Source organism: Dreissena polymorpha, chromosome 1, assembly GCF_020536995.1.
Source record: "Dreissena polymorpha isolate Duluth1 chromosome 1, UMN_Dpol_1.0, whole genome shotgun sequence".
NCBI classification, from domain to species: domain Eukaryota; kingdom Metazoa; phylum Mollusca; class Bivalvia; order Myida; family Dreissenidae; genus Dreissena; species Dreissena polymorpha.
The window spans coordinates 63,138,352-63,157,366 of record NC_068355.1 but is presented as its reverse complement, the minus strand read 5'-3'; the positions used below and the strand labels follow the sequence as shown (position 1 = coordinate 63,157,366).

Genomic DNA, 19,015 nt, shown 5'->3' with positions numbered 1-19,015 from the left:
TAATGTATGCATCGTATGTCATATAATGTATGCATCATATGTCATATTATCAGGGATGACACCTAAATGTATGCATCATATGTCATATAATCAAGGATGACACCTTCCGCTTTTTATGAAATTTCTCATTTAAATAAAAGCTTCGTTAAAAAATCCAATTTGCACAGGGTAATTTGTGAGAATCCTTTTTGCACATGCATTAAGCATGGTTATCACAGTGCAAGGCTCATCTATAAGGGTGACTTGTTAATTTCTTTCAGGATCATGGTGAGGATATCAAGGTCAAGAAACCAAGTTAATTACTGATTAGACCATATCCGGAACGTGTAATATATTTCTGTGTAAAGCTTACAGTGTAGGTCATACTAAATATTGTTGTTATCATGGTACATTCTGTTTAGTGTTTCTGTGTTCAGATTGAAGAGAGATATTTCAATACTGTTTAATTTAATCATATTTTGATATATATATGTTGAATATACTATTGTTGTTTATTTATAGATTAATTTTTAAAATGTATTCTTATGTTTTCTATTTTTACGTTCTGTACTATTTTTCATAATTTTTCAAATAAGAATGCGTGCTGGGGACCAACATCTATGTTCATTCCAGTGCATGCTGGGGACCAACATCTATGTTCATTCCAGTGCATGCTGGGGACCAACATCTATGTTCATTCCAGTCACAGACTCTAGATGAGATCAATATACGCTCCGTGTTCCAGTTCAGTAATTGAGTTGGTGTCTTGGAAAGCCAGGCTTAATGCAAATGCATCAAGTATTTAGCCCAGATTTGCCTTTGAAGTTTGCACAGGTTAATCGGGTATGATTCTTTACTCTAAGACCTTTTTTCGCTTAGAAGAGACTTCATTTTTAACAAACAATTCCACAAAAGCCTTAAGTTTTCTCCCAGGTTAGCTAATTGATTAAAAACAGTGTTTACAAGTCATTATTTTTAAACCCCAGGTATAATGCATATTTTGACCATAATTTGTTGCCTATTTGGATATTATGTTAAAATGTACTTCAGAGCTTTTTTGAATTGTAATGAAAAGTGTTATTTCACATAATCTTGTTTAAGGGATCAAATACTCTTATATGACATATAACAGGGGGTACTATAGCTTACACTAAAATAAATATACTGTTGTGAAATCTACAATGAACACCAGTCCTCGAAGATCTTACATTCAGTTCAGTTTGTTTTCTGCTTTTGGTATATATGTAGTATGTTTACAGCACATTTGAACACACAATTTAAATGCAATATTAAATTAGAATGTGCATTCCACTCTTAAGTCTATTGTCAAAATAGAACTTTATTATGTGTGTATAATAGTCTTCTATCAGCCACAAAATAACCATATGTGCAGATTTGTTTAACATCAGATCATCAAAATGTTGGTATAACTCATAAACAACTCTGATATAAATATTCCTCTACTCTATTTTTGGAAATGCGGCTTCCTTCATCATCTCGATTTATGTATTTTTACACCTTTTTTTGTCACAGCTACATCATTTATTGTATTTATGTTATTATAATACTTGTTTATTTAGTAACATCTTGGTGTATCATTTGTCTTGTGACATATTTACTGTGTGTTGTAAGTTCATTTACATTTGGGTCTTGTGCGAAGTTTTGTTATTTGTCTACAATACATTATTTTGTGGCCACATTCGTTGCAATTTATGATTTTATTAGCTCCTCTGGCCAGAGGCCAGCAGGGCTTATGTCATGGTCCTGTGTCCGTCATGTGTGCGTTAACTTTTCCTTAAAACATCTTCTTCTCCTAAACTACTGGTCCAATCCTGATGTAATTTCTCAGGAATGTACCTGGGGTGAATCTTTTTCAAATTTGTTCAAATTATGCTCCTGGGGTCAAATTTGACCCTGCCGGGGGGGGGGGGGGTCAAAAAATTGAAAATTTGCTTATATAAGGCCTATTTTGTGAAAACTTTAAAAACCTCTCATCCATAACCATTGGGCCTAGGGCTCCAAAATTTGTTATGTAGTGACATCTTATAGTCCTCTACCAAGTTTTTTCAAATTATGCCCCTGGGGTAAAATTTGACCCTGCCCCGGGGGGTCAGAAATTTGAAAATTTGCTTATATAAGATCTATTTTGTGCAAACTTTAAAATCTTCTTGTACATAACCGTATGGCATAGGGCTTCCAAATTTGGTATGTAATGACATCTAATAGTCCTCAGCCAAGTTTGTTCAAATGAAGCCCCTGGGTTCAAATTTGACCGTTCCCCAGGGGTCACAAAATTGAACATATGCTTATATTGGGCCCATTTTGTGCAAACTTTTCAAATTCTTGTCCATAACCATTTAGCCTATTTCTACCAAATTCGGTATGTAGTGACATCTAATAGCTCTCTACTTAGTTTGTTCAAATTATGCCCCTGGGGACAAATTTGACCCTGCCCCTGGGGGTCACAAAAAATGAACATATGCTTAAATAAGGCCTATTTTGTGCATCTTCTTGTTCATAATTATAGAGCCTAGGGCTACTAAATTTGGTGTATAGTGATATCTAATAGTCCTCTACCAAATTTGTTCAAATTTTTCCCCTGGGCTCAAATAAATTTGACCCTTCCCCGGGGGTCACAAAACTGAACATATGACGTTTACCAGGGGAGATTACTGCGGCCGTGTGACCAACAACAACAACAACATCTTGTAAACATGAGATAAAACCCTGTCATTTAGTGCCATTTAGATCAGATGGTGACTGCTTACAAAGGAATGGAAGTAAGAACATGAGTTATGAATGTTTTTCTTATAAACTGAAACAAATCGGGTTTTATTTAAATATGTCAAAAGTGAACATATATCCGGATACAAATATTTCGGATGACATGTTAATTTCATGTCTTTTTTGTAGTGTTTAAACCAGTTTAATAATATCTTATTGATTTTAAAAACGCAACTTCCATGAACATAATTCTTTCAAGAAAAGTCAATATATGAAACTGCATGGTAAACTCAAACTTTGTATCCAAGAGAAGGTGTTGGAATTAATGAAGTGCAATGTTCTTATGGTGGACGAACCAGTTATCGAACACCTAAGAAATTACGTTAAATTACCTTAAAATTGAAACACTTAAAATGACAAAAACATTTTGTTTTAACAAATGACTAACAGTTCAATCATTGAATGATTTATCTGTAAAGTTTTCCAGCAAACTACCTTCAAGAATTCATAACAATGATTCCCTGATTATTGTCACCTCTAGCAGACAAAACAAAATGGCGGCCAATGTAAACATGACCTATTACCCGACATTTCATAAATACTACTCCAGTATATACAAAGTCACATAACTATCACGTGACCCGGACTCGGTGAAAAAATCTGCGTCTGCTGCAATCAAAATTGCAAACGGAAATATGCTTTTTGGTGTGTAAATGCATGTTTTGATAAATGCATTCAAAAAGTAATAGCAAAAAACACACAAAACGGTGTATATAACAATAAATGTTTTCCTTTAACCTGTTTTCGGCGCATTTGTTTCAAGCTTAGTAGGCAAGTAGGTCATGGACTTCATGTGCGACCATTTGTTTATCAATGTGACGTCATGCACACTTTTGCGCATGTGCAAAAAGAACCAAAACAAAATGTCCGATAATAGGTGCTGTTCGATAACAGGTACTTACACGATAACTATCGTATATGCTGCTTTTTAATTACTAATGATTCGTTGTTCCATTTGTGAATCGTGACTCATGAATTGTGGATATGATTGTCAATTGCTCAACAATCCATATATATTTCTGACCATTTTATAATTTTCTTAATATAAGTTATAAATTGATCTTAGAAGTCAAATGTATTACTTAATTAAATACATTTATAAATATAAAGAAATAATCTTAAGATTATCATAACATTCTCAGGCCTGTTGGTCTTTGGGATTTGTGGGTTGTTAATTATATTTTGAGATGATTCTTTACAAAGAAAGATGCTACTATTGTATTTGTTATAAATGTGTGAAAGGCTCTAAGAAGGAACCAGAGATTATTAACCCTTTACCAAACACTAACAGGATTTTACGGGTTTGTAGCTGACAACTTTTAAATAATTGTGATAAAAGGAGAAATTGCTCAAGATGAGCAATTTCTCCTTTTATCACAATTATTTCTACCTTACCTGATAATTTCCTTCATATTCCAAAACAATTTAATTGTCGTCTGCAACCTCTTTCAAATTGGGAAAGTCCAAAATGTGTCGTTTGGTAAAGGGTTAAGGCATTTTGATTCCTATGGGTCTTTGAATCTGTTTCAAATCAAATGCGTAGATTTGATCTTCAGCATCTAAAATTATGTGAAATAGAAAGAACGAAAATATCTTTTGGAGAGATAAATGTACCTACGTTATAAGCAAAGGACCTGTGCAACAATTCCCGGGCTTTTTAGTCTGTTTTGTTCACACGCTAGTAACTTTTTCCATGTATAAAAATGCTTACCCTGCCAACTTTTAAGCGCCCAGTGGGACGAGGGATAGAAAGAGAAAGTCACATGCTTGAGTACATTTCAACCAATGTGCATTGCATGTTTTTTTCGCATAAAAACAGTGGAGCGATACAGGGCCATCATGGCCCTCTTGTTTTAATTTGTTATCGTATGTATTGAAAATTGATTGGATTTTCATTTATAAAGTTTGTTGGCTGTTTAACATGTAAAAGCTGGTTATATCGTGTATTATCAATATATTGCTATATAATCTAAGCATATTGCAAAATATTTTGATAAGTTAATATGATAGAGTATTCTTAAATTGTACTTAAATTTTATTCACTTTACATATTGAACCATCCTTGTATCTGGTGTGCTACCATTTTTTCAATGTAGACAAATGGAAATATGGCAATAAGCAATATACAGGGACCTTTAATTTAAATTACACATAAGCTTATGTCACATATTATTTGTAAGCTATGTTTTGTGACAGTTGAGTTTACTCTTAGTGATGTATTCAGAAGTCCAAGTATCACATGCCTGAGAGTGCTACTCTACAAACACAATTTATAAGCCCCCTACTGGTTTCACCGGAGGGGACTTATGGTTTTTGCTGTGTCAGTCAGTCAGTCGGTCTGTCACACTTTTCTGGATCCTGCGATAACTTTTAAAGTTCTTAAAAAAATTCATGAAACTTAAAACATTGATAGATGGCAATATGGACATTATGCATGTCATTTCTTTTGTTCATACGTCAAAAATTCTGGTTGCTATGGCAACAAATAGACTAGAAATACTGCTGAAAATGGTGGTTTTCTGGATCCTGCAAACTTTAAAAGTTCTTATTAATTTTGCATGAAACTTGAAACATGAATAGATGGCAATATGGACATTATGCACGTATTTCATTTTGTTCATACATCAAAAATTCTGGTTGCTATGGCAACAAATAATTAAAAAAATTATCTGAAAATGGTGGAATTTCTGACAATGGTGGAATCGGTAGGGGACTTATATTGCTTGCCAATAGTCTTGTTATTCCAGATTTCTGCTTTGTAACTATTTATGATTTATTTGACAGTCACTTGGTGGAAACTCTTTTGTTAAGATGTTTGGCCTTCATATGATTGCTTTAGTTTTTCATAGAAAGATTGCTGAAGCTTTCACAGCTACCATTGCTACCATGACATTATTATTTGATATTCTTTACTTTTTTTGCTTTTATGCTATTTGTATTGATTTGTTCTTTTGCAATTTTAACTCATAACATTTCTTCTGCCATAGAGAGATGGCCTCTTAATGCATGTGTGTAAATTGTCGCCCAGATTAGCTTGTACAGTCCTCTCAGGCTAATTAGGGACCACATGTTCTGTTTGTATGGTATTTATTGTTTGAAAGTAAAAATCATGTTTATTTGGTAAGTGTTATCCCTGATTAGCCTGTAGGCTTTATAGACTGCATTCATTTAACCCTTTTTTTCCAGAGCGCATTGCTTGATTTATTTACATATTTATCAGAAAAAGATTTTCTTAATTTTTAGGCCAAATCACAATATTTGCTTATTGGTCTAGTGTTTAATGTTTCTAGTGCAACATTTTCATAATTGTTTATTTAGTGTAATATTTATATAATGATAACGTTGTTTCAGCATCTTGATGCAAGATTAATATTAAGATTGTACTGTGTGTCAGTCTGACCTGTCATATGACCATCTGTCTTTCCATACATGACAGGTGAAGTAAATTTTACTATTTGTTGTAGCACCCACTCTGCGTGCTGAATTGTTTTACAATAACACAAATGTACCCATAACCCCAAACCTTTACTTTGACCTTGTTTTTAGAAATGGGCTATCAAGCTTCAAAACTGTGTCTGCCAAACACAGAATCTCATGCGCTTTATCTTCATTAAGAGTCTCATACCTTTTTGAACGTTTTTGTTGTTCTATATTTATGAACCCCTTCCAAAAAGAGGGGGTATTTTGTTTTGCTAGATGTCGGTAGGTTAGTAGACCAGTTTGTTTCCGATCCATACCTTTTAAACAGATTGACCAATTGTCTTGATACTTTGTCCATATGCATTTGCCAGTAGATGACATCTATTGAAATTGGGATCATTAGGTGACAAGTCAAGGTCACTGTCACAAAAAGAATGAAAAATGGTTTGAATAGATAACTTGTGAACGGAGAGATATATGGGCTTGATACTTCCCATTTGAATTGGCATTAGCCGTGGATGGCCCCTACTGAAATTGGGGTAACTAGGTCAAAGGTCACTGTCACAATAAGTGTGAAATCTGTTCTGATCAATAAATCCTCAACTGATTTACTGATTGGCTTGATACTTCCCATGTTCGTTGGCCTTGGACAGTGGATGACCCCTCTTGAAATTAGGGTCACTAGGCCAAAGGTCGAGGTCACTTTGACATTATGTATTTAATTGGTTTCCACTCTTTGTTTCATCAAAGGCTAAGTCACATTAATATGATAAGATTAACTCTTATGGGCAGTTTTGTTGCAAAATGTCCTGTGTCAAGGCCCTGATTGGGGGAGGGGCATCTGTCTCGGACTTCGGCGCTCTTGTTTTATTTCATATTAATTGACTTTTTTTGTAAACATATCATACATTTCTATGTTGTTTTTATTATAATACTCATATAATTTTGATTTGATTTTCAAAACAATGTAAACAGACCTGTTGAAATCCTTTCTGTTATATATAAAATAATATAAAATATAGTTTTTCCTGCATGCAGGAAACCAAATCCCATCTTGAATGTTAATATTATAGTATGAGTACAAATTTCTCTTTAACCAGATGTAGATTCGGGATTTTGGTTAACATGGGATGGCATATTGAACCGTAAGCAACTGTTTAAAAACACATCAAACTTTATACTTAATTGTACTTTGCACAGACATAAATTTAAGCAAGTTCTTATAACATACTATGTTTGTTTGATATACATTTTTAGCTCACCTGAGCACAGCGTGCTCATGGTGAGCTTTTGTGATCGCCTTTTGTCCGTTGTGCGTTGTGCGGCGTCAACATTTGCCTTGTTAACTCTGTAAAGGCCACATTTATTTCCAATCTTCATGAAATTTAGTCAGAAGATAAGTCTCAATAATAACTTGGATGAGCTCGAAAATGGTAACGTTTGATTGAAAAACATGGCTGCCAAGGGGCAGGGCATTTTTCCTTATCTGGCTTTAGTAAAATCTTGTTGACATTCTAGAGGCGACTAAACCAGTTGCGGAATAGAATTAAATAATTAAACGAGACTTATCTTGGTTTACTCGATGTTTGATTGTAATTCTATGAGCAATGGGAGTTTAGGAGGCATTAATGACACCTCAATATTCTGTTAGCTTTTGTCATTTGTTCTGGCATTTGGAGGCAACAAGTCCCAAACTAACTGATTACATTTGACGACTGCAAGTCCGTCATAATTAGCTGGCCGCGGCAACATGTCATCTTTCAACAGATCATTGTATTGATCTTCATCCATGCCTTTACGAAACAGAGTAGTAATATTTTCGGCTAGAACTGGATCAATATCGGCTGATGTTGTCTCTTGACCCTTAAACCTTTTTGCAAGGGAAGAAAAAACAACTGTCACGTTCTATTCTAGCATTGTTAATATCATCCCTACTCCCCTCAAGGGGTCTTTTACTGCCCGACTGCGTCGGAATAGCCTAACTAAAATCATAGTTTCCATCCAAATCAATACAATCCTCACCGTAGCCTCCATAATCTTCATATTGGTCCGTGTTTTCCAGGTCCTCGACCCTCTTACAAACATTATTTAACATCTCCTCCAATTTGTCCATTTTACATTTCATTTCCATGAGCAAGCTTATCTTGCTTATCACTCTGAGTCTGAGTCTTTTTCATCGAAAGAGACTGTTTGTTTGCCGGTTTTTTAGTTTCTTTTGTTGTTTTGACACATTTATCTTTTAGCACTCGTCTGCGGCGAGTTAATGTCTGCCATTTTTCCAATTTAAGTACGCACCACGTGCGATACACAAATGGCTTAAAAACTACTATTAAAACAGCCCAAACGGACCCAAACTATAAATCCAAACGTAAACAAACTCTTAATGATACACTATACGCAAATAAAATAAAGTGTCACAAACTTAAACTGCGTACACAAACTGAAAAATATTCTACCAAAATGAATTGCGAACCTCGTCCGCCATATTGCGTCAGCACACTGATTGCGTATGCGCAGCAAATATCTCATTTAATGACGACTAAACCAGTTGCGGAATAGAATCATATGCAATAATAGGTACCTGGTAGTATGGATATAAACTTTGTCATTGTTATTCAATGATTCTATCATGGTACTTTCACCATTCCTGTTGCTGTAGATTAGCAATAAATCTTTAAGTTGTTTATAAATAGTTATAAATACTTTACATTGTAATTGCCCAATATTTAGTCAGAATCCGGTAAGAATCAAAATAATTTTATTTATTTTATGCTTTTTATGCTGCACCACTCGTGAAAATATTAATTTATATGATCACTCGTGAAATAAAATCGATATTCCATCAAATCCAAAAAATAGCCTCTATTTATTTTATGCTTTCCGTTGGTTTGTAGAGACATATCAGTGAAATAAAACTGATATTTCTCTGTTTCAAACAGTGAAAAATAACAGTGAAAATTATCAATAATTTTCGCTGTATTACTGTGAAAGTACGTCATTTTGTTGACTAAATTATGTCATTATTTCAGAAAAATTCTCAAGTAAAGCTCTTTGGCAATGTAAATAAACGGTGAATAAAAGCATAAAATAAAAAGAAAATGTGTTGGATTCGGTGGAATATCGATTTTAATTCAGAAGTGATCATAGAAAATAAAAAAAATTCTGTGATCACTAGTGTTTATTTCATTGTTTATCTAAAAAGAAAAATATTATGTCATGTAAATTGTTTCTTATACGAATAAAAAATGAGTTTATGTTTACAAAAAAAATACAAAATTGAAATGAAATATACCTTGTTAGCTTTTGATGCCCACGATATGGTGGCATATAGCAGTTGAACTGTCCGTCAGTCTGTCCGTCCGAAAACTTTAACATTGCCCATGACTTTTGCAATATTGAAGATAGCAACTTGATATTTGGCATGCATGTGTATCTCATGGGCTGCACGTTTTTAGCAGTGAAAGGTCAAGGTCAACATTCAAGGTCATAGGTCAATAACAAAAAATCATCCCTCAAGGTCAAAGGTCAAATATATGGCTTCAAAGCGGCGCAGTAGGGGCATTGTGTTTATGACAAACACATCTCTTATTAGTTTAAATCTCTGTGGCTTCTTGTAAAAGTAAGTGCAGTCTTATCATTTGATGGAGGACATTGAGCTGAAGTGCAATTTTTAGGAAACTTTAATCAAGGGCCCACTATTTTTCTTAAGTTGCCTTAAGTTTTCCGTTTTTAGATCTACTGTCCATAGGCCAGAAGAGCTTATGGGATGGCATGGTGTCTGTCTGTCTGTGTGTGCGTCAGACTTTCTCTTGTTTTTCCGATAAAGTCCACATTTTTCATCCTATTCTTTTCAAACTTGTTCAGTGTGTTGATATTAATGAGGACTCAAACCCTACAGAAAATGGGTTACATCAGAGTAAAAAGTTTAGAGTTATCTCCCCTTGAATTTGAGAAATTTGTGAAATAAGGCTTGTTTACACAAAAAAGTCCACAGTTTCATCCAATCATTTTCCAACTTTCACAGTGTCATTATCTGAATGATGAGTCAAACCCTATTGTAAATGAGCAATATCGGAGTTATAAATCCAGAATTATCTCCCCTTGAATTTGAGAAAAAATAAAAATCTTTAACATTTTGCCATAACTTTTGCAATATTGAAGATAGCAACTTCATATTTGGCATGCATGTGTATCTCATGGAGTTGCACATTTTGAGTGGTGAAAGGTCAAGGTCATCCTTCAAGGTCATAGGTCAATAACAAAAAAAATCAAAGCGGCACAGAAAGGGACATAGTGTTTCCAACAAACACATCTCTTGTTTGTTTACATCTAAAGTTCTATCCTTTTGAAACTTCAACGGATGTTTTAGCTCGTCAAGGGCCAGAATCCCATTGAGAGTGAAGAAAATTTGTCAAACTTATTGTTGAAAAGAAGCCATTTTAAGTTTAAATTTTAGGTTTTTCTTGTTTATGCGATGAATTTCCCATTTTGGGTCTGTTTGTTCAAAACTTACTTTGTTCATACTATCAAGGGCTTGAGCCCTATTGATTCCAGCCAGTAGAGGGATTCAGGCCCTCATGGGCCTCTTGTCATAAATATAGGATCTGGCACGAGTTGTCATAGCATACCATATTTATGCCCTCCTTCGAAGAAGAGGGGGTATATTGTTTTGCACATGTCGGTCCGTCCGTATGTCCGTCTCTATGTCTGTCCGTCCACCAGATAGTTTCCTGATGATTACTCAAGAACGCTTATGCCTAGGATCATGAAATTCATAGGTACATTGAACATGACTCGCAAATGACCCCTATGATTTTGAGGTCACTAGGTCAAAGGTCAAGGTCACAGTGACTCGTTCTTGGATGCAGTTTAGGACCACATTTGCAAATTATATTATGTGCTGGTGTCGTGGGGTCTCCGTCCACACCAGATGGTGTCCGGATGATAACTTAAGAACGCTTACGCCTAGGTTCATGAAACTTCATAGGTTCATTGATCATAACTGGCAGATGACCCCTATTTATTTTAAGGTCACTAGGTCAAAGGTCAAGGTCACAATGACTCGACATAGTAAAATGGTTTCCGGATGATAACTCAAGAATGTTTACGCCTAGGATCATGAAACTTCATAGGTACATTGATCATGACTGGCAGATGACCCCTATTGATAACAATTCTTATGCCTAGGATCATGATTCTTCATAGGTACATTGATCATGACTGAATTTTCAGGTCACTAGGTCAAAGGTCAAGGTCACAGTGACTTGAAACAGTAAAATGGTTTCCGGATGATAACTCAAGAATCATGAAACTTCATAGAGACATTGATCATGACTGGCAGATGACCCCTATTGATTTTCAGGTCACTAGGTCAAAGGTCAAGGTCACAGTGACTTGAAAGAGTTAAATTGTTTCCGGATGATAACTCAAGAATGTTTACGCCTAGGATCATGAAACTTCATAGGTACATTGATCATGACTGGCAGATGACCCCTATTGATTTTCAGGTCACTAGGTCAAAGGTCAAGGTCACAGTGACAAAAAACGTAATCACACAATGGCTGCCACTACAACTGACAGCCCATATGGGGGGCATGCATGTTTTACAAACAGCCCTTGTTTATTAAACCAGTTCAGGAATTTTGTTTTGAATTTCCTGGATGAGTTTAATAAAATACGGTATGATATGACGAGTGTCTGATCTTTTTTATCACATGCTTTTAAATGAGCAAATAAAATAAATATTTACGCAAACATAATAATAAATCCCAAATGTTGTTTACATTTCGTGACATCCATTGACCCTGCAACTTCATTTCAGCAAAATAACAAAATGCGATTGGTCAATAAACGAAAACTAAGCCAATGAAAACGCTTAAAAAGTATATTACACATGTGTAAGATAAAAATATATGTAATGGTTATATTACATGGGAAACAGGCATGTGATAAAACAAAAAATCACGTGTTGACATATATACCATTACAATTTTTAAGCACATTTTACATTATGATTTGTTGTGAGTTTGTTCTATATATTGTTGCTTGGGATGTAAATGTGATACAATTGACATTCAAAGAGGCGTCCTACTGTTCTTACAAATATAGCTTGTAATGAACGTGTATAATTTCTCAGTTGGAAAACTTATTTGTTGTAAAATTTCAGAACAGGATTAGTTTATCATACATGTTGTTTATAAAAAGATCTATGTTATTCAACTATTTATCTTAAAATGAAATTATAACATGTATATACAAGTGATGTATACAAATTGAGTCTCACTTTTCTTATGTTTATTTTGAGCTGTGCTGCTATACATGTCATTCCTGTTACCGTCTTGGTGACATACTTGTGTTATGTAAACATTTTGTGCTATGTTGTTCAATAAAACCTATAAAAAAAAATCACAATATGTTTGTCATCTGAATAGCATATAGTGTACACTTAATTAGGCTGTTAATGGTCCGAAGGTGGCAGTGTTGTCCAACAATTGTTAAGTATGTGTGACATATGAAGAAATATTAAAAACGTGTCTAGTATGTTTTTCGGAGTTTATTAAGTTTTTACAGTGCCCCCTTAGGATACGTGATGGGAGAGCCTTGCATGTGTCCCAGCATACCTACTTAATTTACCGCTTCAAAGAAAGGACCGCCTTCAAATGTCACGATGCCCATTCAAATGATGAGTATATGTTGTTGTTTTAAGCTCACCTGTCACGAAGTGACATGGTGAGCTTATGTGACCATGTGATGACTGGCGTCCGTTGTGCGTGCATGTGTCTGTCAACACTTTGTTGGGAAATATGGGGTAAAACTAGGTCACTATGTCAAATCATAGAAAAACCTTGTGTAGACAATAGAGGTCACAGTTTTCATCCAATATTTATGAAATTTGGTCAGAATGTTTATTTAATGACATCTGGCTTTGGATTGTATTTGGGTCATCTGGGGTAAAAAACTAGGTCACTAGGTCAAATAATAGAAAAACCTTGTGTAGACAATAGAGGTCACAGTTTTCATCCAATCTTTATGAAATTTGGTCAGAATGTTTATCTTGATGAAATCTGGGTTGGGATTGTATTTGGGTCATCTGAGGTAAAAAAAAACTAGGTCACTAGGTCAAATAATAGAAAAACCTTGTGTAGACAAAAGAGGTCACAGTTTTCATCCAATCTTTATGAAATTTGGACAGAACGTTTATCTTGATGAAATCTGGGTTTTGATTGTATTTGGGTCATCTGGGGTCAAACACTAGGTCACGAGGTCAAATAATAGAAAAACCTTGTGTAGACAATAGAGGTCACAGTTTTCATCAGATCTTAATGAAATTTGGTCAGAATGTTTATCTTGATGAAATCTGGGTTGGGATTGTATATGGCTCATCTGGGGTCAAAAACTAGGTCACTAGGTCAAATAATAGAAAAACCTTGTGTAGACAATAGAGTTAACAGTTTTCGTCCAATCTTTATGAAATTTGGTCTGAATGATTATCTCTAGATTGTGATTGTATTTGGGTCATCTGGGGTCAGAAACTAGGTCACTAGGTCAAATCATAGAAAACCATTGTGTAGACAATAAAGATCACAGTTTTCATCAGGTCTTAATGAAATATGGTCAGAATGTTTGTCTTGTTAAAATCTAGGTTGGGATTGAATTTGGGTCATCTGGGGTCAAAAACTAGGTAACTAGGTCAAAGTTAAAAAAACAATTTTGTAGACAGTAGAGGTCACAGTTATCATCCAAACTTAATATATATTGTCCAGAATGTTAATAGTGATGAAATCTGGGTTGGGATTGTATTTGGGTCATCTGGGGTCAAAAACTAGGTCACTAGGTCAAATCATAGAAAAACCGTGTGTAGACAATAGAGGTCATAGTTTTCATCTGATCTTAATGAAATATGGTCAGAATGTTTATCTTGATAATATCTGATTTTGGATCGTATATGGGTCATCTGAGGTCAAAATTAGGTCACCGGGCCAATTGTAGTAAAACCTTGTGTAGATGAAAGAGGTCACAGTTTTCATCACGTCGTAATGAAATTTTGTCAGAATGTATTACAGGATACATATCTACAAATGTGATTTTGTCAAAATGAAACGCCATGACCAAAGTGGAAATGTACAAATGCAAATGTATCGGGTTTGATTATTGCAGTGAATGAATGGAAGCACGTCTCATTTGAAACAATATGCGCGTGGTCAAGTTATTGTAATAGTACACACATATGTACAATTTTATAGTGCGAAGTCTATTCCATCCTTCGAAATCTGTCTATGAAAATACATTTTCCCTCTCTTGCACATGTCCTTGCTCTTAAGATGTACGGATATGCATATGTGCATGAACCGATGATGCCAGTAAAAATATGTTATTAATATACAAGTAGATTTGTTCAAAAACAGCAAACGCTCAAACGTCAAGATATATAATAACAAGGGACAAAATTGTCACAAAACCAGGATTCAATAAAAAAAAGTCTGATAAAGGGAGACAACTGCAACTCAAAATGTGCATTGCTACTGATTGTTCATCACAAGTACCCCCTTGTTTCAAAATCAATCTGTTTTTCGACCCCGTGACCTAGTTTCTGACCCGGCATGACACGAATTCGAACCTGACCTAGATATTGTCTAGATACAAATTCTAATCAAGTTTCGTAAAGATCGGATGAAAACTATTTGAATTAGAGAGCGGACAACATGCTCAATGTTTAAAACGCACTAAGTGACCCCGTGACCTAGTTTTTAACCCGGCATGACCCATATTCGAACTTGACCTAGATATTGTCTAGATACAACTTCTGACAAGTTTCGTAAAGATCGGATGAAAACTATTTGAATTAGAGAGCGGACAAGCTTGTTCCGCCCGCCCGCCAGCCAGCCTGCCTGCCAGCCCGCCCGCATTCGCCAATCTAATAACCAGTTTTTTCCTTCGGAAAACCTGGTTAAAAACCTTTCTATTTGAAAACATAGCGCGTTGATGTTTATTATGTTTGTTATACAATAAAAATTAACACATAAAATCAACCAGTCAATCCTTGATATTCATTTGTATACGCAATTGCCGTCGGTGTCAAATTGTTTAACCATCTTTAAGTTTCTTCTGCTATGCCAATGTTTAAAAAATGGCCACTTATTAAAGTCTAAATATCAATGCCTACCAAGTTGCAAGGTAATACATAAATAATTTGGTTTCCGCTGGTCGCCATGGCAACAACGGGTTGAACATCGTTTTATCTGTTGGATATTTTTGCAATTCCAGTGCTCACACACCAGCAGGATATCATCATTCTGTCAAATACGACTAGTAATTAATTATGCCAAAATATATGAAGATACAAAATGGCAATAATGGCAAGGGTTACTTTAAGCATATGAGCCATGTAATGCAGAAATGGGTCCTATTTCATATGCATCTTCGAAATACGGTTTGGAAGTACCCAGTCCGCTGATTAGACCACAAAACCTTGGGAGACTAAATAGCGGACAGCGCACCCTCTGACCAGTGACTCACACAGGTGATTAGCTTGTGGCTATAATATTAATGAGTGAAAACATCATTTTGAATGATTAATATTCATATTATAACGAAAAATCAACTTTTATGAAAAATAAAATTCATCAAATATATATATAACAAGGTATTCAATTCGAAATCACCCCAAAATAGGGTGCATGGCTTTAAACAACCGTTACTTCATCAATTTTGGAGCAATTTCCATGATCTCGGGCTTATTTAACGCAGAAATGAATTTCCTTTCTGAAAATGTACATGTCTTGCACTATTTTTACAAATGCTGGGTCAATTTTTTAATAAATAACACGATACTCAACTCGCGTGACCTACTTGACATCGATCAGACCGGATCTAAGACTGAAATCTTCACGGAGTAAAGGGCATTTTCCCTGCAAAGTTCACGGACCTTGATACCATAATTCAATAAAACGTATGAAAAAAACATTCTTACCGTGCTTGCCGTTGCATTATGCATCAAAACTGACTGTCCAGCGCCGTTTGAAACCTTTGTTTACATACAATTTAACTAACTGACATTTTAAACACACCAGTGATTTCATATTGGTCCAATGCGAAGGTGTGTCTTAACACCTGAAGATTTCAATCATGCATCGGGTCTGATCGCTGTCAAGTAGGTCACGCGAGTTGTGTATCGTGTTATTGCTTAAAATTTGACCCAGCATTTGTAGCAATATTACAAGATATATACATTTCGAGAAAGGAAATTCATTTCTGCGTTGAATAAGACCGGGTTCATGAAAATCGCTGCACAATTGATGAAGGAACGGCTGTTCAAAGCATGAATATTTATCATTCAAAATGATGTTTTCACTAATTTATTTTATAGTCACACGCTAACCACCTGTAAAATGAGTCGCTTCATGCGAACATATGTCTTAACATAGATTGAAACTTGGACCCTTAAAAAATAGGCTCCTCAATTTTTACTATAACTCATGCAAAGGACAGTTGATGGAGAGTTAGTTGGTTCCTTGTTCCTTATTCCTTTTTCGAATAAGTAATAAGAAACAGTTCATCATTCCTTATTCAAGCTTAACATATTTGATAAACGTTTTAAAGAAAATATTGCATACAATTTTTAAGTAAATAAAAACAAACTAACTCTAATATATTTACTTTATGTATTTCGTTACAAATTCACGTTTCTTCTTCGCGTTTGTATAAATCTTGTTTAAACCGAACTGGCATTTTCTACTTCGAATGCTAATTTGCATTAAAAAAAACTAAGGCCTTTAACATGATTTTACATTTATGTATTTCAAAAATGCAATCTAGTACATTTTAACTTGTTCTTTTTTTATTTATAATCCAGTTCCTTTTTCTTGGCTAAATAAAGAAAAAGGAACCAGTTCCTTATTCCTTATTCAAGCCTAATAAGAGACTGGCATTTTCTTACATTAACAGCAATGCAATTGATCCAAAGTGTACCACATATAAAAGAACATCATTGTATTTATAGGTAAGATATTTTACAAATTTACTTCAATAAATTTCTACTGGAGTTAATTTCATGACAACCCAGATCTTTATTCGGTTAAAAAAAGGAAAAATGAACTGGTTGTGAATAAATCACTTAAAATCAATACTAGTATGCATGTAAGTTGGGTATCAAACCCATTCATTGCGGTACATTCTTAATTGGTTTTATTGAAATCGTTTTTTTTCGAAACTTAGGACGAACAAGTGTTGTCTCCCATTCGGGTAGGTATCGGGTAAAAACTAAACAACTCAAACGAAAATACGGTCTGCATCTCAGATATCTAAAATCGTAATATTAACTGTTCATTTCAATTAAAATATTACGTATACAGTTATTTCTACATTGATTGATATAGTTATAGTTCTAGTTTGTGTAACCCGTTGAATAACAACGTTAAATTATATTTTGTATAAATGGTGGATCATCTAAGCATTTTGCGTTTCCATCAAAGACACTCATCTTTGGAAAGCATTGATGCAAATACTAGAAAGTACTTTTGTTGGGCTGACGATTCATCGTTAACGGTGGATTATATAACATCTCATACATTTGCAGCTTGTTTGGTTGTTTTTGGTTACTAAACCGTTGAAAACAATTTTTTTTAACAAAACCACTTCCAATACGCCCTGCTTCCTTATGTTTTACAATAAATACTGCAATATTGCGATATAAATAAGTAACAAATACACGTTGTTAATGATTTTATTAAACACGTACTTTAAGACTTAGAACCAAGAAAATACGTACAGTTTTTGTGAATATATATATACTGGATACACCTGTTGATAAAGACATACATAATTTTCACTAAATACAGATTTGTGTAGTTAGAGGTATTTATATCCGTGTCATATTAATCTGTGTCATACTTTGAAAACAAAATAGTTTCAATAATATTCTTTATTTTAAGATACAAGTCTAATTAGCACACACGAATAACGTGCATACATAATTATACTTTTCGGTAGTCTTAGTCTAAGTCAAAGCGGTTGGTGAATAAGGACATGTGTATTTGCTCTGGTGAATAAGGACATGTGTATTTGCTCTGGTGAATAAGGACATGTGTATTTGCTCTGGTGAATAAGGACATGTGTATTTGCTCTGGTGAATAAGGACATGTGTATTTGCTCTGGTGAATAAGGACATGTGTATTTGCTCTGGTGAATAAGGACATGTGTATTTGCTCTGGTGAATAAGGACATGTGTATTTGCTGTATGTTTCACTTTCATGTTTAATTTCAACAGTGAATGCAGTCTAATAAGTTATTACCATGCTTGTTACACTGGCGTTTATCAACAGTTAGAGATGATTCCAGATGTTATAACCAAGAGTTTTTAGACTTTATAAAACGTTTAACTATTGTTCTTTTTATTTTAAATGTATTTCTTATATATTTTTTTCAACACACAATTACATGTATTTGTAAAGTTTACAAGATACTGTACTTACTTATATTTAATTTGAGACATGTGTTGGATGAATTGCATATTTTCTATTGATGTTTTCCAGTGTCTGATTGCAAAATATTATTGTTATAATTCATATTGTATGTGTACTCTTGTCTGCAATCTTGAAATAAATTTCTTGAAAAAAAATGTTCTTAAACAGTAAGAATTGCGATTTGTTGAAAAAACTTATTTTTTTCGATGGACATATAAATGATTTCTAGATAAGGGTTTGTCAATATTTCGTATACTTTTAACATATTATACATGGAACATCAAACCAGTGTATCCAATTTATGGTTTTATATAAATCGGGTTATACATGAAAGTATATAGCATATGCCATGGATTTCGAATGGTCAGCGT

At 34.4% G+C, this 19,015-nt stretch overlaps 1 protein-coding gene across 6 annotated transcripts in view; it reads left to right on the top strand.

Annotated features, from left to right (window-relative positions):
- LOC127832116 (synaptic vesicle 2-related protein-like) overlaps positions 1-10,378 on the top strand; it is a 94,875-nt gene extending 84,497 nt beyond the window's left edge. For 5 of the 6 annotated variants that reach the window (XM_052357356.1, XM_052357372.1, XM_052357381.1 and 2 more), the window contains one exon: positions 261-10,378. In XM_052357356.1, the coding sequence (XP_052213316.1) occupies positions 261-299 (39 nt within the window). In that variant the 3' untranslated portion in view covers positions 300-10,378. The remainder of the gene's footprint in view (positions 1-260) is intronic. The other variant, XR_008026700.1, reaches the window with a different exon arrangement.
- The last annotated feature ends 8,637 nt before the right edge of the window (positions 10,379-19,015 follow it).